General features: G+C 42.7%; 1 protein-coding gene across 1 annotated transcript; it reads left to right on the top strand.

The window, feature by feature from the left end:
• Positions 1–4,336: 4,336 nt before the first annotated feature.
• On the top strand, positions 4,337–9,331 carry LOC102047140 (DNA repair endonuclease XPF-like; the record flags this gene model as incomplete). The annotated part of the gene is given in 8 exon segments (XM_055700491.1): positions 4,337–4,570; positions 5,632–5,812; positions 6,151–6,279; positions 6,839–6,949; positions 8,128–8,174; positions 8,176–8,328; positions 8,331–8,424; positions 8,427–9,331. Coding segments are annotated over 8 exon segments (999 nt in total), but the record flags the coding sequence as incomplete, so codon positions are not given.
• Positions 9,332–22,807: the final 13,476 nt, after the last annotated feature.

Below are 22,807 nucleotides of genomic sequence, written 5' to 3'. Positions count from 1 at the left end.
TACTAACTGGTATTGACAATTATTCCTTTTTTTTTTCCCCACAAAGACTGAGGTAAAAGGAGCAAATATGTAGGTTTTTTCAAATGGTTTTCTTTGCTCCAAACTTGTTTGCCTTATTTAATCATACAGTTTGAAAACATCCACGTTGTGTTTGGATACTGCATCGTGCATTTGTGTGGCTTTCTGATATCAGTTAGTGGCTGGAAAACAAATCAGCAGTTAAATAATGACATTGACATCAGAAACATAAAATTCGGACTGGCTTTTTAAGAACAGTTGATTGCACTTGGTGAAATAGTGTCAGATGGTCTACAGGACATTGGCCTATGATTAAATGGCCTATGATTAAAACTGATTTTAGATGTCGTGTTTTGTCAGCCATGCATGCTACGTATTTTTTGCATTAACAAATTACTCCTGATTACTTTTCCCTTCAAAAAGTAGCAATACTTTACTAATCTTTGTCTTGACATGCTTTGGACACTATCTAAATAGCAGTATTATGAAGTAATACTGTTATTAACACTGCAAAGATTTTGGGAATAGCTTGTGGCCTTTTTGGTTTTATGTAGAAGTTATACATGAAAGATGTTACGGTTAGCAGTTAGCTTTTTCCTCTCGTGTTCTGTTCCCCTTCTGTCCCAACCACCGTTGATTTTATGTTCTTTTCTAAGCTGGAAACCTTGTTGCACCCTGGAGAGCTAGTAAAATAGATCTCTAAGAGGCAGGGATATAAGAATATTTTACTGTTATCTAAATGTTAACATCTTAATGGCTAAATGTAACTGAATATTGAACGCTTAGAAGAATGTAAGTTTCCGCTTCAAAAGATGTATCCCCTTCCTTTTTGTCAATGTATGACAAGCTGTAACCTGTAAAACATTTTGAACTGTTTTATGCTAGACCCAAATGACACTAGATTTGTCAATTCTTATAATTTCTGGGTTTAAAAAAGGGAACACATTTTCTGGGCAACTATTTTAATTTCTGTTCTTACCCTTGACGACTCCTTCTTCTGCTTTCTGCCCTACCAAAGAAGGAGGAGGCAGAGAAAGAAAGCACACCTTTGGACTTTGTCAGGATGAAAAGAAGAAAGACACAAGATTTTTTAAAAAGTCCTGGCCTATAGTGATCCAGAGCTGTTCCAGGTTTTGAATTGCCACTGGAGGTCAGCGTGACAGCAACTTTGATAGACTTGTGGCTTCATTTTAAAAGTCAGGTAATACCTGGTCATGCTGGAAACATCTGTGTGTGAAATTGCAGGACAAAATCCACAAAAAATTGTAATAGCATTTCTTGAGGAGTTAACATATAAAAACTGTTTCTAGGCGTTATAAATGCTGTGTATAGAATCGGTGTACAACCACTTGTGAATTAGTATCTGATGAACTCATAAATTCAGTGAAATGAAGATAAGAAATTATCACTGCAGTAAAGAAGAATTATTCCTGGTGGTTTTGGCCAAATAGAAATTATGTACTTAATAGCATGGTAAAACTGATGCAAGTTGGTGTAGTAAACAGTGGCAAATTGTTTCTACTGAGGCTTACACAGCAGTATGGATGCACTTCATAAGCTGAGATACGGTGGCTGACAGTAGGGAAGTATTATGATAAACACCTAGTCTTGCTGATCTCTTTACAAATTCTGTATCTCCTGTAATGTCCTTTGAGTCACATCTTGACAAAGATGCTCAGAAACAAGTATTATTATGTCTTTAAATTTGCTTCACAGGAGAGATGTAAAAGTATCTAGGTAGAAAAATACCTTTTAGTGGATTATTCCATGACTCGATCATGAATGGCTAGCAGTTATTTGGAAGTTTTTTTCTTATAGATGCCTTTGCATTTGCAAAGCAAAGGCATATTAAAATCAATGCTTGGGTGCCAAGTTGAAGGAACTTGTAAAAATTAAATGCACTGTACATTTGTCAGCTTCTGTAGGTACAAGGTAAAACTTGTGATGTTTGATGTCCTTTACTTCCATTTCAGAAAGGCATTTATTATTCCACTGGAAGTTGTGAACGGTTAAAAGTACCCCATAGGACTTGCCTCACTAGGGCGAGAGTGAAGAACTGTAATGCGCTATTTAACACAAGCATCACAAGCATCGGGAAGCCTTTGTTTTAACAGGTCTTGGCTGAGTGGAGTGTAAATCCCTGAAGTATGCACCTCAAATGCTTGGTGTAGTTAAACTACTGTTTCACTTCTCTACCAAAATGTGCACGATAAATCTTTTTTTCCCTCATATACCCATAGCCATGAAGAAAATTGGAGGTGTATTCATACATTTGGCGGTTGTTTCTATCCTCAAGTGTGAAAATGTATGTCACAAGAGGGGGGAAGCAAAATGTTTTCAAAAGTTCTTTGATTATGTAAATACGTGAACTGTTACGAATGAAACTTACTTGACAACTCTGTAATTCTAGAACTTCTCTAACGAAATAATACAAATGTCACAATTTTGAACATAGCAAACTTGCTTTGTTGTAATACCATGTTATGTCTTATATTCACTTTTACTCCTTTTAAAAGGCTCAGGTTCAAATTTTGCTTTAGGACTAAAGAATTTTCTAAGTTTTATCCTGCCACTCAAAGTTTGTTTTGGTTTGGTGAGTTTTGGGGTTTTTTTGCTAAAGATGCATCGTGAACCCCTTACTGTTGTTTGGGGATTCCATGGCACTGAAACTGAGGAACGGCTTGGTTTGAACCCTCGAAAGTTTGTTCTACTGTCGCTTTAGAATATCTAAATTCCTATTGTACTCTATTCAAGAAAAAAATGTTAAAAGACAGTTTTGAGGAAAAAGCTATACAAAATTGGACCTCTTTACTTTTTTGTAACTTGAAAGCCTTTTATTCTGCCAGGCATTTTGGTATACAAAGTGCACAGAATCATTGAATCCTGTCAGGAGGCATTTATCTTACGACTTTATCACCAGAAGAACAAGCGAGGTTTCATTAAAGCTTTTACAGATAATGTGGTTGCATTTAACGCTGGCTTTTGCCATGTGGAAAGAGTGATGAGAAATCTTTTTGTCAGGAAACTTTATCTGTGGCCAAGGTAAGGCACCTCTTCATTTCACTGGAGAGTTAAATTTACCAAAACAAACAAACAAAAAAATTAAGGGTGTTACAATGGGTTCATAAGACAATGAGGTGTATGCAGTCACGCTACTAATCTGTGTTTCTTCTTGTATTTCCAAACAAATTTAATTCCTTTTTTGACAGAAGAAGTGGTCTTAAAGACCCTAAACTTCTGTATTTTTTAAAATAGCCCCAAACTAAGTCTGTAAGGGCTGAACCTTATGGTATAGCTGTCCTTTTAGCCAACAGAGATCACAGCGGAAAGTGACATTCTTAATAGCTTAAGAAAAACTGCACTTACTAAACAGATTATTTAAGCTGTGAAGTAACAGAAGTACAGGCTCTCCAATCTGCCATTCACGGAGGTATTTTGTTTCCAGCTGTGATGAAACTCCATGGGTTTCTTTCTACATGTCATATTTTTTTAATCATCTTTTCCACGTATGTTGTGTATGAAGAATATTTCTTGATCACTGATAGAAACCAGATTGCCAAGTTTGTGACGTGCACGAGGTCTTTTAGGAGCAGAGCCACAAACGGAATTGGGCACTTTAGCTGATCACCCATTCAGCACTCTTGCATTGGGCCAAGGAGGTCTGCTCATTTGTTCCTTTAGTCTGGAATGTGTTTCACTTTATCTTAATGTACTGTTACTCTGCATTGTAAACCCTTAACAGTCTTTCTTTCGGTATCACAAAGCAGAAGTAGACATACATAGGATACAATAGGTTGAATAGAAGCTCTCTTTAAATTTTCTTCCTTGGCTTCTGAACCATGCAGAGACCTGGGGGTGCAGCATGCAGTAAGGGAAATACCTGTTGAGTCTGGGGTCAGCAGACATGGCATTTTCTGAGTCTGTTCAGTTAGTAAAAGTCAGGTAGCATCTCTATACCTGTACAGCTGGATTGGCTGTAAGGGCTGTGTGTTAACAAGGACCTGCTGGCTTATGATCAGAAGCTAGGAACATCACAGAATCTGCTAGTGAAACCATGTGATTCCAAAGGATTTATGAACCCATTCCAGTTTCTCCCTGATGAGATTTTTTTTTTGGTTTTACTTTAATATTTGTTATGTGTAATAATGATGTAGGATGTAGTGCGGTAACTTTCTAGATGGTTTTCTGAGGCTGTTCCAAAGATTGCAGTCTTCACATCGGTAGAAAATGATTTTGCACTTAACTTCTTTATGTTTAAAGTAATTGTAGTTTATACAAACTTCTGAATAGTTGTAGGTCAAGCAGACAATACATGTGAATCTCAATAAGCTGTTTTCCTCTTGGATTTCATATAGCAGTGAACTCATTTTTAGAGAAGCATAAACCTGAAGTGGTGGAAATACATGTGTTGATGACGCCTGCTATGCTTGCTATTCAGACTTTGATCCTGGACATTTTGAATGCATGTCTGAGAGAACTCAAATGTTACAATCCAGCTCTTGAAGTAGAAGATCTATCTTTAGAAAATGCTATTGGTAAACCTTCTGACAAGGTAACCATTTTGATTGTTCTGCTGTATCTAACTCAAGGGATGTAGATCTTCAAACTGTCTACTATGCAAGCAAAAATACTATTTGTAAAATAAATAACCAGCAGCAATTGAGTATTATCCCATGACATGTTTATTACTGGTACAAGGAGAGAAACTGTGTTAATCTGTGATGGTGATGATAAGAGTTGCCAGTAGGGGTTTTGGTGTATTGGTATTATTGTTCTTTCTTTGTTTCCGAAGTCTCTATGGTAAGAACATCCTGATTCATGGTTGGTGTATTATGATGATAAAGATGTGTGCAATTTCAGCTCAAAATACTTTAGAGATAAGTACGCTGTTATTCGCACCCACCCCCTTTTTTTCCTCTTGAATTTCCTGCTTGTATTTTTTGTTGTCTCTATTAGGAAGAGCACTGTATATAATACATAATATACAACAGATGTATGCGTGTGCATCTTTTCATTACTGTGTACGTCATTAATTGTGTGTTATTTTTGGCAGTTCTGCCTTGTTTGGCATACATGCTCTCTGTAGAGTAAAATCCTAAAACACTGTATTGACATATGGTTGTTACCTGTGATTGGATCTTGATGTAGGGCCTTCTGTACTTTAAATATTTGGAGTTTTTTTTCCTTATGCTCTATAGGTTGCATATCTGTGTAGTACTCATCTTATTTTGAGAATTAAATGACATCGTAATGTTTTTTACTTTACCCAAGTAAAGGATACTAGACTAAAGGCGCAGGCCAGTACCAGTAAAAAAAGGGGGGGTTTACTTTACCAGTATTTTATAATTATATGGAAAGTATGAACTGAAGGCATTCAATTATATACATCTGCTAATTGCTGAAATGTTTTAAATAAAGGCATCTATATTATGTTAACTTTGCAAAAGATTATTAGTTATCAAAAGAAATACTTCGCTATCGCATCCTTAATTGAGTGTTTAATCACTTTGGGAAACAAGTGACATCCCCTGAAGGAAATAAAAAATGTCCATTCTTATCTCTGTTAGTATACAATGTATTTGACATCCTGAACTCTCAAATTTATATTTCTAGATGATACATCGCTATCTAGATCCTCTGTGCCATCAACTTGGAGCTAAGACAAAATCTTTGGTCCAGAATTTGAAGATACTACGTACTTTGCTACTGTATCTAACTCGGTATGTTTGTGTCGCTTTCCTTAACCTTCTAGAGTCACTGAAAGCAAGTGAAAAAGCTTTTGGTGAGAATTCAGGTAAGCACTGAATAACCGTACAAGTTAATGCATGGAACAGTGAAATGTTGATGTCTTTAATTAACATTCCCAAATATATGAAGGTATCTAATTAGGTTTTATATAACCAGCCTTAAGGACGTAGGTTTTCATTGACAGGTAATGCTTTCATCTTCCCACTTAACTGCTGTTACTTAAGTGTGAGATTTGCATCACATTTCTGTCTTCTATTAAGCTAGTAATTGCATAGCAAGCAGGTAGCACAGGTATTCCAGATAGATTTGGTTTTTTACCGCAAAGGGTTGAAACACATACGCTTCGCAAATGTCAAACTACTGCTGCTTTCTTTTCCCCTTTAGGTTGGCTGTTTCTTGACTCCAGTACTTCCATGTTTGTAAATGCTAGAGCTAGAGTTTATTGCATTGCAGATGAGAAACTGAATCAGAAAGGCAAAGCCTCTGAAAAAAGTGATGGAAAGAAGGAAAATAGTACTGATCATTCCTAATGTTAAGTTAGAGAGTGTCACACAATTTCAAATGCTCTACATATTATTACTTGTGCTGTGGTTCCCTATGTGATCTTACACAGCTCAAGATCTCAATCTGTTAGCTGGGTTGAGACATAATCTTAGTTCAGAAAGCATATCATAACATAAAAAAGTCATGAAGAAGTAAGGGGTTCTTCTAAGTTTGCTCAGCTGATCATTGGAAGAGCTTTTATGAAGTTGTTGTTGAATTACATTGGTATTTAGCTTGATCTTTTTTATGTGAACAGGTAGGAGGCTGCCATTGCTTTCATTAAAAAAAATATATTTGGGACTTCCAGAATTGAAGAATGAGTGAATATTTTAACTTTTTGCTTCATTAATGCACTTCACCCCATTTTAAAATATGAGTGATCTCCAACCCATTACCATAACAAGTTGCATATGTAGGTGTTGAATATTGTATTTGCCAACAACCATCACACGACTGACATCTAACCATTAAAGTTCTGAAGGATATTTTGGCTTTAAGAGACGCTATGTTCAATCTTACTTTGTTTCAGAACTGAAGAGGGAATTGGTCCTAGAAAGCAACTCCAAATGGCAAGCTCTGAGAGAAGTCCTGAAGGAGTTTGAAAATGAGAATAAGAACAGTGAAGACCTTGGTGGTCCAGGTGAGAGAATACTAAATTATGTAAGTTTTCACAGTACAGCTACTTTTTACCTCTACTTGACTTTTGAGAGAAGGAACTTAACTCTTTACTGTAGTTTTATTAAAGAGCTAGTTTTAAAGTTCATGATTTCTGGACTTAAGACAAGGAGGTTTTGTACATATGTACATAAACTCTGTAGAACCATTTAGTTTTACTTAAACTCCTGTTTAGTTCTTGCTCTAAAAGAGAAATGCCGTTTGTTACTATGCAATAACGTTTAGGAAAAAACCTGTGTAATTAAGAAAAAATATTTTAACTTACATTTCAATATTGTAATGATACCTTGGTTTCAAAACCAGTAAAACTAATAATGTAGAAATTTATAATGATCGAGGTAACGTTCGGGTTTAAAAAAAAAATGAAAAATAGGACTTTCTGTCTTATGCCCTTTCCATCTTACACATTCTTGTTATGCACCTCAAAATTCACTTCTCCAGGAGATGCACTTAAATGGGGTAGAGACTAGAAGGCAAGTGTGTCTCTGACTGCTCTGCTGCCTTTCCTATTTTAGGGCTTTCACCCCCTTAAATTTCACCGAGTTTTATTTTAGGAAACATTAAGGGTAAAAAAGTGCTCTTTTCTCCCACCCACAGTGTTCTGACTCTGGATAAGAACTGGCTCTTGCGCCTGGTGTTGTAGGAGTTTATCTGAGTCAGCTCGTGGAGAACTGTTTTTCAAGGCCCACAAATGTCAATAGTACTGTGTGAAACATGTATTTTTTTAGAATCTTCAACCCAACTGACAAAGGCTGAAAATCAGAATGGTCTAAATTAAGTTCTCTCTTATTCCAGGTTTAAAAAGAAAAAAAAGAACAAAAATAGTTGTCCAAGTATGTTTCAATACATGCTATGTCTGCCTTGTCTCAGGTGGTAAGAACGAAAACCTTACTTATTCAGATGGTGTAAGAATAAAGAATGCTGAACCTATCCACTAACCTTCTCTACTCTTGTTTGGTACAAAATGGCATGCAATTTACTCCCTGAAAGTCCAAAAAGGAACTGTGACAACCAAATGTAAAGGCATTTGGCGCAGGCATGCTTCTAGGATCATTAAAAACAATTTGCTCAAGAGAAATCTTGTAGCTGGGTAAGAAATACAGCACACCAGATTATAAACATGATACTGTTCCTTGACTGCAGGGCAAGTGCTTATTTGTGCCAGTGATGACCAAGCTTGTGCACAGCTCAAGGGAGTACACTATTGCTGGAGCAGAAGCTTTTTTAACAAGACTGTGTATCAAAACCTTTGGAAAGGATGAGAAAACTGGAGAAGTGTGTATTAAGGACAGAAAAGCTCTCAGGTCCAAAGGAAATGCCAGGCCAGACACGGCACCTCAAGCCCAAAAAAGTTAGGACTCACGGCTTCTTCAAAACAAAATAAATTCAAGAAGCAGCAAGACCAGACTATAATCCAAATGATAAGGAAGACTGAGGAGAAAAGAGAGAAGAGTTAGGGGTGGAAGATAACAAAGAAGATACCTTTTCTTAAACATCTTATATTTTTTAACATCTTAAAGCTGTGCCTTGCCAAGTGACTTCCAAAGCAGGCTCTGGAGCCTTTCAACAAGACTGAAATCTGGAGTCACAAGGGAGCTCTGTGCCAGCTCTGTCAGTGTGACTGAGCTCTCTGACCAAGCACACTGCCATACAGAAACGTAATTGGGTTTATACCTCAGGCTCGTTTACAATCTAGAAAAATAATACTGCCCAACTGGACGCACTGGTTTAAGTGCCCAGCAGGCCTGGCTGCATAACCACGAGGGACCACCAATTCCTTGCGCTTGCCGTTTGTAATACTTTTTAAAAGAGAGGCAGCAATCGCGGGGAGGGGGTGGGTTGGGGTGGGTTGGGGTGGGAGGGCTTTCCAGCCGCCGGCTTGCTTTCCTTTCCCTTGCCCGCTCGCAGGGGCGGGAAGAGGCTCCTGAGCCGCCCCCCTGCGACAGCGTTACCGCAGGCCCCAAGGCAGCCCCTGCGGCCCCAGCCCGCTGCCACGGCCCCGCCAGCGGCTGCGGGAAAGACAAAGCCCCGCGCAGAGCTGCGGCGGCTGCCCGGGCACCCGGAGGCGGCGGGGGGGCGGCGGGGCGCCGCGGGCTGACCCCCCTCCCGGGCCCCGCCGCCGCAAGGGAGCACCGGGGCCGCCCCGCCGCCGCTCCTCACCGCCTCGCTGAGGCAGCAGCGCAGCTCCGAGAAATAAAAAAGGCAGCACCGTGAGGAGCCCGCTGACCACTGTCACTGCCGGGGAGACGGGAACCGCCGGTCCCCGGCCGGGCCGCCCGCCTCAGCCCGCCGCCGCCGCCCGGCGCTCCCTGCCGCGGCCGAGCGCCGGCCCGCCACGTGACAACCAGCCGGCCCCGCCCGCCGGCCCCGGCCGCCCGCAGCCCGCCCGCTCACCCAGCGCGCCGCCGCGCGTCCCGGCCCGGCACTCTTCCAGGCTCCCGGGGAACGTCTCGCACCACCGCGGCCGCCCCAGGGTGCCGCGCGGGCCGGAAATGAACCCACCTTCCGGGGCCGGGCAGCGCGGCCCGGAGCCGGCCGAGGTGGGGTTGGGGCTTCTCCGGGCCTGCCGGCCCCCGGGTCTCTGTGGGGGCCATCGGCGGGGTGCGGGCTGTGCCGAGAGCGGCTACCGGCGGGTGGAGAGGCAGGCGGAGGTAACATCCCGCTCCCTTGCTCCACCTTCCAGCCCTACCGTGTGCTCTGCACCACTTCATTCTGGTAACACCTCACTTTCCCGTCACAGAGAACGGCTGCCTCTGAACTCAAGAAGTTAAATCGTGCAACAGCTCATAATGGCTTACTTGTGCAAGGAAGAACCTCGTATACGCTCTTCCTATGCCACATATTTACACCACTCGCTTTTTTGTACTCAAAAAGTGCAGTCCTGCAAAGTCTCTTCTATTTAAAAAAAAAATAATTTAACATTGCTTTTGCTAACAGTTGCTTCCAAATGCAAACAAAGCAAATGCACCCCTCTTACCCACAGCAAAACAGAATGCGTCTCTGGGGAGGCCACAAGACAGGAACCCTGTGATGCTGCAGCTGTTCCGCTGCAGGAAAAGAAGGTTCAGAGGCTGCTCCAGCTTCTGAGCTTCCACAACAGCAGCTTTGGGCTCCCATACCACAGCCGCCAAGGAGTCAGAGAGCTCTCAGAGAAGGCAGCTGCTGGCTGGTGTTTGCACAGCACACAATACAGTCCTGCCTGCATTTCCCAGCTGGGTCTGCAGAAGGGACACCTGAAAGAGGCAAAGACCAAGCTCAGACAAGCCCACGCTGTTAGAACCTTCCGCAGCTCCACCTCCACGGTACCAGCTAATACAACTGCCCAACATTCTTGTGGAAGCTGAGTAAGCTCAGTTTTGCTTAGCTAATGACTACAAAATTGGTCTCCTCAAGCAAGCAGTGAAGTCATAGTGTACTGCGTAGTGTGTCCAGGGAAAAAGCATGTCTGACATGCTGCTCTTGTGTCTGAGCTCCAGCAACTATCAAATTAGTTGTCTGCTATAAAAGTTGAAGGGAAAGTCTCGCGTTTCCCCTGTTCCAGCCCTGTAGTCCTGCTACTTCCTTTTCTATTTGGTGAGCACAAGGACCATTGAGCTGACTGGACTGACCAAATAGCGAGTCTTCCCTCCAAAAAGACCGTTACTATAGTCATAGAGCAAACACCCTAAAAATCATTCTTCTTGTTGTTCCTTTGTATGGGGAAATAGTTAAAGAACCGTATAGATCTGTGCTAGAAAACTGAGGACGTCTACTTACAGGTAGTACGGTAAAACTTTCTTACTGATTCAAAACCATCCATCCAAGACACAAACTGAGGAAAAACTTGTGCTGCCAGCAGCAGAGCGTTGGTAGTGGGTATGTCCAGAAGAGATTCCTGACTCCTTCCTCTTGTGTCCTAGTGTCCCGTCTGGGCCGTCATCTGTTAAAGGAGAAATTCACAGAGATGTGGGTACCACTAGGCTTGCTTTAGTCACAATTCAGAGCTGGGCCCTGAGGGAGAGGTGTAGAACCAACAGGAATGAATAGAAAAGTGTTTTCTGAAGGTGCTGCCACAGGGGTGTGGGAGAACATGGAGGAGAATGTGTCTGGGCAGTGTCTCAGCCTCACTTGTTCTACAAAACTTTGCTGCCCTGCTGTAAAGCAACCTCAAGTACGGTGTTCGGTCCGGGACCTGAATATCAGTATCTCTGGAAGGGATGTTTTGGAGAAAAGCTCTTGAGAATTTCAAGGCAATTCAGAACTTTCAGAGTAAAATTTCAGTTGTGAAGGACTTCAGCTTCCTCAAGTATATATAAATACACAGTGGCCAGAATGACAGTGGTAGTTTACAGAATCATAGAATGGTTTGTGTTGGAAGGGACCTTTAAAGGTGCACTAGTCCAGCCCCCCTGCAGGAAGCAGGGGCATCTTCAACTAGATCAGGTTGCTTACAGCCCTGTCCACCCTGACCTTGAATGTTCCCAGGCACGGGGCATCTGCCATCTCTCTGGGCAACCTCTCCCAGTGTTTCACCACCCTCATCATAAAAAAATTCTTCTATCTACTCTGAATCTACCCTCTTTTAGTTTAAAACCACTAAGCCTTCTCCTGTTGTGACAGGCTGCACTAAAACATCTGTCCCCATCCTTCTTACAAGCCCCCTTTAAGTACTGAAAGGCCACAATAAGGTCTCCCCAGAGCCTCTTCTCCGGGCTGAACAACCCCAATTCTCTCAGCCTGTCTTAGGGGAGGTGCTCCAGCCCTCTGATCGTTTTTGTGGCTCTCCTCTGGACCTGCTTTGCCAAGGACTCCGGAGCCGGATGCAGTACTCCAGGTGGGTGTCACGAGATCAGAGGGTCAGAATCGCTTCCCTCGACCTGCTGGTCATGCTTCATTGGGTGCTGCCCAGGATATGGTCAGCTTTCTGCCCTGCGAGCACAGGTTGCTGGCTCGTGTCCATTTTTTGACCCACTGGTACCCCCAAGTCCCTCTCTGCAGGCCTGCTGTTACTCCCTTCATGGCGGATGTGCAGTAGCGTTACTGGCAACACAAGGGCAGCGCATGCGCAGACCTGGCCTGACGTGGGCGAATGGGGCCTCGAGCTGCATGCGCAGAAGCGGCCCGGTGCCGAGGAGCACGCGTTCGAGCCCCGCAAGGGCAGAACCGTGCCGAGCGAGAGGGAATTGAAACCGTGGAGCGGCGCAGCCGCTCCGTACCCCCGCGGTCTCCAGGCTGGGGGGCTTCCCGCTAGGGGCGGGGACTTTGCAGCAGCGAGCACCCGCAGGCTGTCTTTGTCCCGGGGCTGCAGCAGCGCTGCAGTTCCGTCTTCCCGTGCCGAGCGCGCGCTGGCAACGTGCTCGGGGGACGGCAGCGGCGACTCCTTACCGGGAGCCAGCGGCGGGTGCCGCGGCACCACCCTACAGGCAGTGCGGGATCGCGACGCTGTTAACGGCCGGCAGCGCAGTGGGGAGGCGTCATCGCGCATGCGCGGCGCCAGGACTGCAGTACCGACCTTTGGCCGCCAGTTGGCAGCAGCGCTCCACAGAGCCTGTGCTGGGCACTGCCCTGGCGAGCACTGGCCGGGATCTCAGCCCAGTTTGACAGGATTCCTGTGCAGAAGTCCTCTACAGGCCAGGTACAGCCAGCTGACTATGCCACACAAGGAAAAAAAAACAACTTCAAGGGGCTAGTAAAGCTCTTGTTTCTCGGTTAGGAGAGTTGATGATAACTGCTTACTAGCAACGGTAATGAACAATGGAATGGGACTAAGGGAATGAACAGAGGAAAGGAAACAGCAGATTTTTCAAGGAAGCATGCATATAATTTGTCAGGTGGAAGAGCAGTATGCTTTGTGTGTGTATGAGGGGAGGGAGGGGGTTAAACAAAATCCATCATAAAGGTAGCTCCCAAACACTTTTTCTCTTTGGAAAGTCTAGAAAGAAATATTTCCACTATCGTAGAGTCCTGTGCAGAGTGTAGTTGAAATGCATTGTCTACACCAATATAACTAAAAATATCATGCAATTATATTTTATTTTCAGCGGTTTGGCATTACAGGCATCTTTTTTGACCTGACCCCGTGCCAGAAGCGAGGGTTCAGAGCATTAAGCCTCTGACCTAAAGCCCACTGAAGTGAGAGGTAAACTCCCTGGCTGTCTGGCCTTGTCCTCAGTAACCACAGAGGACCTTGCGATGAAGTCCTTGTATCCCTTGAACTGGTCCAGACCTATTAGATACTTCTCAGAATTTTCTTTAATTCTCACTGAATTCTGTTTTGTGATATTGACCTTCATTTGCTCTGTTTGTTCAAAACCTTATTTAGTGTGTTTAAGCAATAACGGTTGAGGCCCTGGGCAATTTCTGGGGATTAATGACTGATTGAGAGGGTTGATGGCCTGAGGCAATGATTTAGGGCCATTAACTTAATCCAAAGAAAGTTTCTCAGGATATGTTGTAGGCTGAAGTTGTTGTTGCTTGGCACTCTGCAGCTGTGCCTGAATTGAGGGAGGGTCAATCTATGGGAAAAGCAATTACCTATAAAGTCTGAATTCATTTATTATAAGCTCTAAAAGGCCTGAACTAAAATATGGATAAGGCAGGAAAATGGAAAGGTTTGTTCTGCAGTGTTGTGTGAAAACAAGGCAGTGGACAGTTCCTCTCAAGAGGATTTTACCATCTTTAAAAAAAAATAAATGTATTGCAGACCTTCATAAAACAGGCGATTCCAGTTTCTCTTACAGTTTCAAATATTTCAGTATTCAAAAGCATTCCAAAATGGATCTTTCAACCAGAATTGCCTTCCAGAAGTAATTGATGCCCACAACCTTTTAAAATTACATTCCCAAGTCCTTAAATACTAGCAGAGAGATGTTCAGATGCGTGGGAATTAGAGACATTGCTTATGTGTGCATGTAGATCTCCTCATCAAGGTAAGCAGGTGTCACAGGCACTGAATTTATTGCCATACACCTGCTCGAAGTGAGGTTGTGTCCTTATTGCAGTTTACAGGTGGGAGTCACTGTTTGAATGCCCTGCCACAGATGAAACGAGTTACCTGCTGCGCATGCAGAATATTCATCCTTGGAGCTTTCCAAAACTTGGCTGGATGAGGCCCTGAGCAACCTGCTCTAACTTCAGAAGTGGCCCTGCTTTGAGCAGAGGCTTGGACTAGATGATTTCCGAAAGTATCTTCCAACATATATTATTCCATGCTTTGCATGCATGTATATGTGGCAAAGGCAGGAGTTGGAAGTTAATCCTGCTGGTCCCACAGGACCTTGAACAAAATAAACACTATATTAATAGCATAGTAATCTCCTTTAAATCTGTGACTTCCAGTGAGATATGGGCTTCTAAAGTCTTTAGCGGATGCTGAAATCCTTCCCTTAGACACTTTGCTACTTACTTAAGCTAAGGAGATGGATGCAAAACTCAAATTAGCGGTTATGCTTATGGTTTTGTTTTTGCTGGTTTACATAGTTAGTGTTGGCATTTTAGTTTACTTTCAAGATTTTTCTTCACTGAGGGTTGTCTTTTTGGGACAATTTCCTTTCCTGTTTTTCATAGTTGGCCATGGGAACCAATGTTAAGTGGCTTTTGTCAAGGTAAGTGCTCAACAGTGCATTTGAAAATATTCCCAGTGCAAGCAGCAAGACTGTAGCGTAGCATACCTCCACACAAGACTGCCATTTCAGGTGTGCCGCCGCAAGCCAGCCTGTTCTTGTAGAGCATGTGCTCTTTGCACTCCAGCTCCACGGAGCTGCTTTTCTATTCTTATGCTTCCTATTTTTATTTCTCTCATGTAATATATTTAATACTTTAGGGTTTCGGTTGGTGATGCCTGTTACTTTTGACCTGAGATAGGTGTTACAGCTAAGAAATGTTTTCAGAAGATGGACACAAGGATTTAATTAAAACTTGAATTGAGCATGCACACATTTTGATGTTCTTTTCATTTTTTGCTTTCACTCTACTTCTCTTTCTGACTCAATTTGAGAAAGGACATAATGAAACAATAACAATAGATATCTCATGTGAAAGAGCCATGAATACCAGCTGAGGAATTTTATACCTAGGTTTTTAGCTAGTGTTGCATCCACAAGCCTTGGGTGAAAACAGATCGTTAGCCTATTTGCTGTTTATCCAAACCAAAGCTGCAGCTGAGCTTTTGCCAGGTGTTCAAGAACCATCAAAATGCCAGTTACTGTGCATCTGTTCCCCCTTGATCGTTAAGGCACGCTTAGGGAAGTGGAGAAATATATTACACACACCATATTTTGAGTTTTCTACCTTCTGAATTTCCAGGACCTCTGAAATCTCATCCTTTTGGACTCTGAAGTACAGCATCACGTTTTTTGTGAAACTTTTCTTTACCTTATTGAAACAGAAAAGACAACCGATTGAACATCAAACTTATGGAAGGCTTTCCCCCCTGACAGCACAGACTTCATTCAAAGAATTATGGACGCTTTTTCCTGTGTTATTTTGAGAGTCTTAAAACTCCTTAACGATACATGTGAACGGCAGACAACACAGAACTGCTCCATATACCATCTGAGTGTTTTTTAGAGCTAAATCACTGCAGTGAATTAAAAAAGTGAATGCTAAACCTTCTGAGAAGTGATTCGAAGCTACTGGATTAATCTTTATTTTTGACCCAAAGAATGCGTTGAGGTGCCTGTTTAAGTAGGGAAGGTCTTGTTTCTCAGTGTAAGAGTTCTTCAATATTTAGCAGACCAGTCTACTTCTGAATGGCTATGCAATGGAGGATGAGGGGCATTCAATGGCTGTTGTCTTTCGTATTCCTTTGTTGCTTTCAGCTGTAGTAATGACTGTCATGTGAAGCTGCAAGGTATTTTTTCTATATGGGATCTATTGAAAAGCAGACGAATTGCATATATATGTGTAGATTAGAACATTGTTTCGTGTCTGTTTCTCTCCAAACATCACCTACATTTATTTTGAGGTCAGCGTGGAACACAAAGGAAGTTGATAACCTTTAGGTAAATTTAACCATAATCAGCAAATGGAGATTTGAGACCACCACTGCCATTCTGTCTGATACACCTGATTATTCTGCTTTACTCTTCAGACTCTTCCAGTTTCTCCTGCATCTTCTGGAGTCTTTTGGTTTGTTTGTTTTGGGTTTTTTTTCTCCTTACCACCTTGGTAACTGCACGTTTAATGGCCCTGCTGGGATGTAGAATGCTATCTGTGTTTTGCAGAGATCATGCTTGGTTTCATTGTGCAGAGGTTGAATGAAGAGATATCCGTTTCTCTTGACAGATACCATTTTCTGTTTTCACTGCTGCTTTGACTGCTTTCCTGAGGAACCAACCCTATGTTGTCATTGCATCTGCATAACAGCAGATAATGAGTTTTGAATGTATTGCTTGAAGAGGAAGTTTCTTTTCCTGGTTTCATCTATTCCAGGTGATGGCAGTAAAGGACCTTTGCTCTTTCAGCATATGCTATGAAGCAGAGAAAGCTTTCAGACTCCAACCCCATCTCCAAGGCAAAGGACTCCCTTCTTCCTTTCCTGTTTCTTCCTTGCCACTCCTTATGACATCCATCATGAGATGAAAACCCAGTATGGCTCGGATTGTAGGCTGTTTGGTTTTTTTCTCATTCTTAGTAAATAGTAAATACAGTACCTATTTTCCACTTACCTTTCTCTGTATGGGTCTTCCATACTGTATATATCCGCTAGTATAACCTTTCAAGATATTCCATACAGTGCTAGTTTCAGTGTTTGTTTTTGGTCTTAGGATATTTAAAACCGCCCCTGGAAGTTTAGCATAGATTGTGTGTTAAGGGACAGAGAGTGTCCCAATAAAGCTGTTTATCTGGGATTTGTCACTCAGGCAGATGGTAACATAGCAATGTCATGTCAAAAGTGTTTTGACAATGAAAAGCCTTGCAGTGAGCCTGGAGTGTACCTTCTGGAACTGGAACAAATCAGCCATTCACAACTAATGTTTTATTGATGGTCTAAAGGAGAGGAGGAAAAAACCGCTGCAGACCAGTAAACACTTGCAAATGAATTTGGTGTGGCCTTGAAACTTCCTTTCTTAAGCTTATATTTAATGAGTGTAGGGCAGGATAGAAAAGTGACTATCACCCCACCTCTCAAGTAAGACACGGTAATGCCTGCTGTTAGAGGATGTGTTGTACCTGTGTTTTTAGTTATGCTGGAAAATTCTCTCATGCCATTAGTGGGGGGGAACGAGCCAAATGTTTTCATCATGGCAAAACCAAGGTTGGGAGCACCGGCTGAAATCATTGCTGCTGTAGATTAATCTCAGGAAGCGTACCTGGGTCTATGGAAAGGTAAGGCTTTGTCCATCTCAAACTGTGTAGCTTTAAGGCTGGCATGCTGTAATGACAACAGTTTCATGTGTTAATTTTGATGGAGAATGAACTTTTGAAGCAAGTCTCCTGGTTGTGTCCTCTTACTGAGCTTTGGTTTGCATTGCAGAGAAGTGTCTCAGAGTGTGAACTGATTTTGGACAAAGCTTAACCAGAATATGTGTTCCAGGAATGTATCTAATGCACTCTGGACACAACAGAGTTGGACTGTGGTTAGCACAAAGGGGAAAACTCTTGAGATATTTTCAGTGTGGATGCCAGATCCCCAGCACCAAGTATTTTGCCTGATAGATCTCCTCCCATTGGACTGCTTTGCTTGCTAAGGCAGACCCAGCTTGTGTTTCCCTCTGGCAGTGGGAATGTTCACACAACACATGGTGCCAGTGGCTGCCCTGCATGCGTCCCTCAGTTCAGGGGGAAAATTACCTGCACTTTCTTACTAGTGACCGATGAACTGTGACTGGGGCTGATAAGAGCACTAACCTGGGCAGGTGTATCCCTGTGAAGTTACACAGTTCTAACTGTGGTATATCCCTTTGCTTTTTGCATCTTGACAGAAGCTACATACACAGCTGTTGACCTTTTCCATGAATTGGGCTTGGTCTTGCTGGTACAGGTTGGTTTTCCTCGCGTGATTCTAATGCAGTGTGTTTCCAGAAACTTACTATTTGGAATCCTCCTTTCTGTTTATCCACAGCCTGTGTTGGACCAAACTTGTGTTCAAAAAACTCCTTATTTTCTGGTCTTTATATGTGCCTCCTGTGTTTCAGCCTCAGCCATTATTTTACTGGCTAATAAGCTAAGTTAATGCAACGTCCCTTAATAAAATGGGGTTTGCATTCCTCCGGTCCCTTTTCTGCCTCCCATTATGTTCTTCAGCATGGAGAAATGGGAAGAGCTCAGTGTATTGGATAAGGCCCCATAAACTCCTTCCCTGACAGAACTTGTGTTAGTTCTCATCCTTCCTGATAATACTTCATCTGCTCTACCTCAGTTCACGTTTTTCTTCTGCATAGCGACTTCACAGCGTTGGTGTGCAGTCACCAGACACTGAACTAGGGTCTCTTCCTTGTCACGTTCAACTGATGTTATTTACGCTCTGCTTCTTTTTATTTACTTATTTACTTGCTTATTTATTGCTAGCTTCCCATGCTTGCATTTGGTAGTGTTAGATCTCACTGAGCTTGTACTATTTCAGTTTTCCAGGCTGTCTTTGTTATTTTTCCCCAGCATATTACTGCTTTCATTTCAGTGTATGTCAACTTTGTGCCACTACCCAACTTCCTTAGTACCTATATACTCCTTCAGGCAAGGCCACGAGTGGAAATATTAATTAAGACGGTTCCCTAAACCAACCTACTAGGAACTCCAGTAGCAACATTCTTCTAGTCTGAGAATTTTCATTTCAGCTCAGCTGATTGATGTGGCTGATGTAGCCACCTCAACCTTGCGCGGTGGATAGGGCTACTAGTGTGGCACAGAACTTCAAAAGAAATATTGCAAGAAAAGTGAAGTCTGCTCTTTATGAAAAGATTTGTTACTAACGCATGCTGTCAGGCAGCAGCAGGGGCTGGCTGCTCTCTGAGGGGTGGGAAGCTGAGCGTGACAGTGTGGCCAGCCGGGGACCTGGCCCTTGCCACCTGAACGAGACAAACAGGGCAGACCCAGAGCCCGCAGACAAATTCAAGCAAGGGTTGAGGCTGCCTTGCGGGTTTGGGGTGACGAGGCAGGGCCGAGGTCAGGCTGGGAATTCAGTCCACAGGTCGGGGTCTGGACCTGTGTGCTTTGTGGTGGAGCTGGGGGCTGGTTCTCCTCTGGAACTGCTGCCCCTGGGCTGAGACGAAGCAGGTGCCAGGGCCTGTGGTGTGGGAGCTGGCCCCAGAAAAGATTTGTCCAGGGCTATTAAAGCCTCCAAGTGCTGGGTCTCTGGCATACATTCAGTTGCTAATCGGGCTTCTAGGTAATTAAAGGTGTGAAAGAAACATACTGTGTATGTAATATGAGGTTATCTGTCCGTGGAAAAGTTTCTTGGATCACATGCCTATAGCTGAAGAGAGCATCTGGGGCCATGTTGCCTCGCTATAACTTCATATGGCACAAAATAATTCTTCCTAGCACAGTCTTCTCAATCCCTATATGCTTCTGGGATGGGGAAAAGAGGAAATAAGGAATTGCAAACTGTTTTCTTGTTTGGTGTAGATGAAGGGTTAAAGAGATCTGTTCTTTAATTTGCAGTATAAGATTTTCTCAGTAGCTGTATGTCTAGGCTGTATGTATGTATACTTACATAACTAAGTCGAGCATGCCCAGGCATGTTTCTGAGCACCAAAACCAATTAATTGACGTGGAATAGCCTTTGCTTCTACTTTTGAACTTTCTGAATATTGACTTCTGTGGGAGTACTGTGTTTGCTGCATTTCAATTTGGATTTTGTGAAAACTCAACTCCTATTTGGATGCAGGTGGCCTCAGAAGGAAACTTTTGTTTTATAAAGAATAATAAATGATACAGAGAGCTATACAATCAGATGTATAGCGTATTGTTTTGGAGAGAGTTTCAGATAGTGATGTGTTTCAGGGTTTTCAGTATAACCAAGTCCCAACAATCGGGTGCTGTTATGCTGTGCTGTGTCCAAGTCCTGCCTCTCGGGTGTGCAGGGCACTGTGGCAGCAGCGGTTCTTTAGGTAATGCTGTCTTGCCGCCCAGCCTGTCGCCCGTTGCCTGGAGTGTGCCAGCACTGATGGGAAGTAAAATTGCTTAGCAATTCTGTGTGCCAGGTCGAAGGTAAAGGGCTGGCTCTTTCTGGGGGTGTTCATTTAGTTCAAAAGCCTCTTGATTTTAAAATCAACTCAAGACTCCCTATTTTTTTCTATTTTTTTAATGTGTCAGTGTATAAAAGGTCATTAGGAATGTGTTGCAACAAAGCAAAATGATCTTTCAGAGGCGCAGAGATTGTAAGGAACACAATTTAAATCGATGTGTTGACATATTCTTTGCCTCTGGTGTGCTCTCGGTGAACAATCTCCTTTTCTAGTGACGAAAGCCTTCTTTATAATACATGGTTGCATATTTTACTGGTCACATTGTTTTTAAAGCAAGATTTCAATACGTTTTGTGTAAACTATTCTTTAGTAGGCAACTTCTGTCATACCTTAAATACATGAGAATATGCTCTATTCAAAGTAACACACTTCTAATTTCCTTATGTTTTATAAAAATAGTTTTAGGGAACTGCATGCCTTTGGATGTTGATGTTGAATGAAGAGATTCATTGTTGTGGTCTTGATGAGAATATCCAAAGCACCAGGCTAGTGAAAATCTTACTCGTACTACAAAATTCTGTGGTAAATTCTTACGAAGGAAACAAGGGGGAGGTTAAGGCTGATCCTGATTTCAGGAAGATAGAGGTCTCTGAAGGTCCTCTCCCCAGCACGAGTTTCCTTCAGAAATCTGATTTTGGTCTTGAGCACAGTTATGGAGCTCATGGGTATCCGTAATGTGGGGAGGACAGCCATTAGACCCTCTGGGGCTTGGGTGGCTGCAGAACCTCAGTCTGAGGAAGGGCTGGTGCAGCAGCAGGAGTGCATACATCAGCCTGGGCTGGTGAGCCCTGAAGCCTGAGGGATGGATGTGTGTGGAGGCCGGGATGACTGGGGAAGCCCAAGAATGTCAGTAAACCCCACTGTCTGGGTACGCCCGTGAGGTTTGGGAGGCTTGGCGGTCCCCAGGGACTTCTTTGCGGAGCTGCTCCCCAGCCCTGTGGTGCCTGTCTTGTCTTGCTCTTCCTTCCCAGGTGCAGGGCCTTACATTTGCCTCCCCTGAACTTCATAAGGATCTCGTTGGTCCGTTACGCTCATCTGCCTGGGGCCCTCTGGGAGGCAGCTCTGTCCCAGGACTCTGTCGGCTGCCTCTTGGAAGAGGAGTGGAGTGGGACCAAGGTTAGAGCTAAATTGCTATAAATATTATTGTGCATTAAGAAGAAATTGTGGTTTTGTAGAGAGTAGACTGAAAGCGATACGATGTTATAAAAAGTTGCGTGATGAATAATCAAGAGTACTTTTGTAGGGTTTTGGTTTTTTGTTTGTGTTTTGTGGGGTTTGGGGTTTTTTTGGTTGTGGTTTTGTTGGGTTTTTTTTGAGAGGGGAAGCACTGCTACTGAAGCTACAGCGATGAGGAACTGCAGATGCTGATGCCTAACCAGTACAGGATGTTACTGCTACAGGGAAAAATCCTTGTGGGGGATATGCCAGTAGGTGGAAAGGGAATAGCTGTCCTTGAGCATGGGCATACTGGAGCACTATGAGAATGTTACTTGAATGTTCGGTGGTATTTGATTTGCATCCTTGGGATAAAAGTTTTTAAGACAAAGTAAACAAGGAGAGGGCTGCTGGACTCCAGCCTTAGTGGTATATCAGCAGGAAATACTAATGAGCCTTGCAATTTTGTTTTCAATATAACGTTTGTTTTTTACAATGGATGCTATCCTACCTACCCCTGCCTGCAGGATGATTTAGTTCTTCACATTGATACCAATCACATTATATTATGAGAAACAGATCTCTGGAGCTGGCATATTTTATAGACCTGTTTTTATTGATAATGTTAGTATTCAAAATCCTCATGTGGAACAATCATTAAAGCTCATTTAAAACCCCTCAGAGGGTTGCTTATAGCTCAAATACAGCGCAAGGAATTTAAGTCTTAATTACATACAGAGGGATATATGAAACAGAATTTGCAGTCACAATGCATTTCTTGATTGTGAATCCATAATATATTATTGTTTCTTCAGAGCTGAAAAGATGCTATTAACGTAAGAGATGAAGGTGTTTGTTAAATCAGTGGTGCAGCACTGGGCTCTTAATTTGTTAAAAAGAGACTGAGAACTAGGTAGCTGCTGCACTGCTGTGTTTTTTTAGCCTCCTCTACTGGCTATGGTGGTGATACTTTGGTAGGGAGTTTGGTATTTTGTCAAAGTGCAAAACTTAATCCTTCAAGCCATATTCCTGGCTCTAAGTGCTATACAAAAGTGCTACGTAGGGCTCCAGAATTAATGGCTAAAGTGTGGGGTTTACCATTGTTAATGGTTAAGATACTTTTATTTTTGTGGTCTTCTCGGTGTTCAGGTTGGATACCCAAAGAGCAGTTGCTAAAGTTTGCTGGTATTTGTTATTTATTTATAATATATGATTGGATTTCTAAAATTACTGACTTGATTCCTTCTCTTCAGGAGTATATATAGTTGATGCATGTGAGGCATACGCTTTTTAATGTTATTCTCAAGTAGGTCGAAGTGACATTTTTAGCAGATATTGTAAAGGGGGCGGGGAGTACGTTTAAGTAATCTGAAGCAGTCTGCAAATTTGTGTCTGTTTAACTGGATCACTTTTTTCTAAGTCCTGAATAACTGAAATATTTGAAATATTGTAAATTTTTTTTAACAACACCCCCCCCCCCCCCCCCCAAATATTTGTAG

The sequence above is a fragment of the Falco cherrug genome, chromosome 1, assembly GCF_023634085.1.
Source record: "Falco cherrug isolate bFalChe1 chromosome 1, bFalChe1.pri, whole genome shotgun sequence".
In the NCBI taxonomy this organism is placed as follows: Eukaryota; Metazoa; Chordata; class Aves; order Falconiformes; family Falconidae; genus Falco; species Falco cherrug.
Note: the sequence above shows the minus strand (reverse complement) of the source record. Positions and strands in the feature narration are given on the sequence as shown.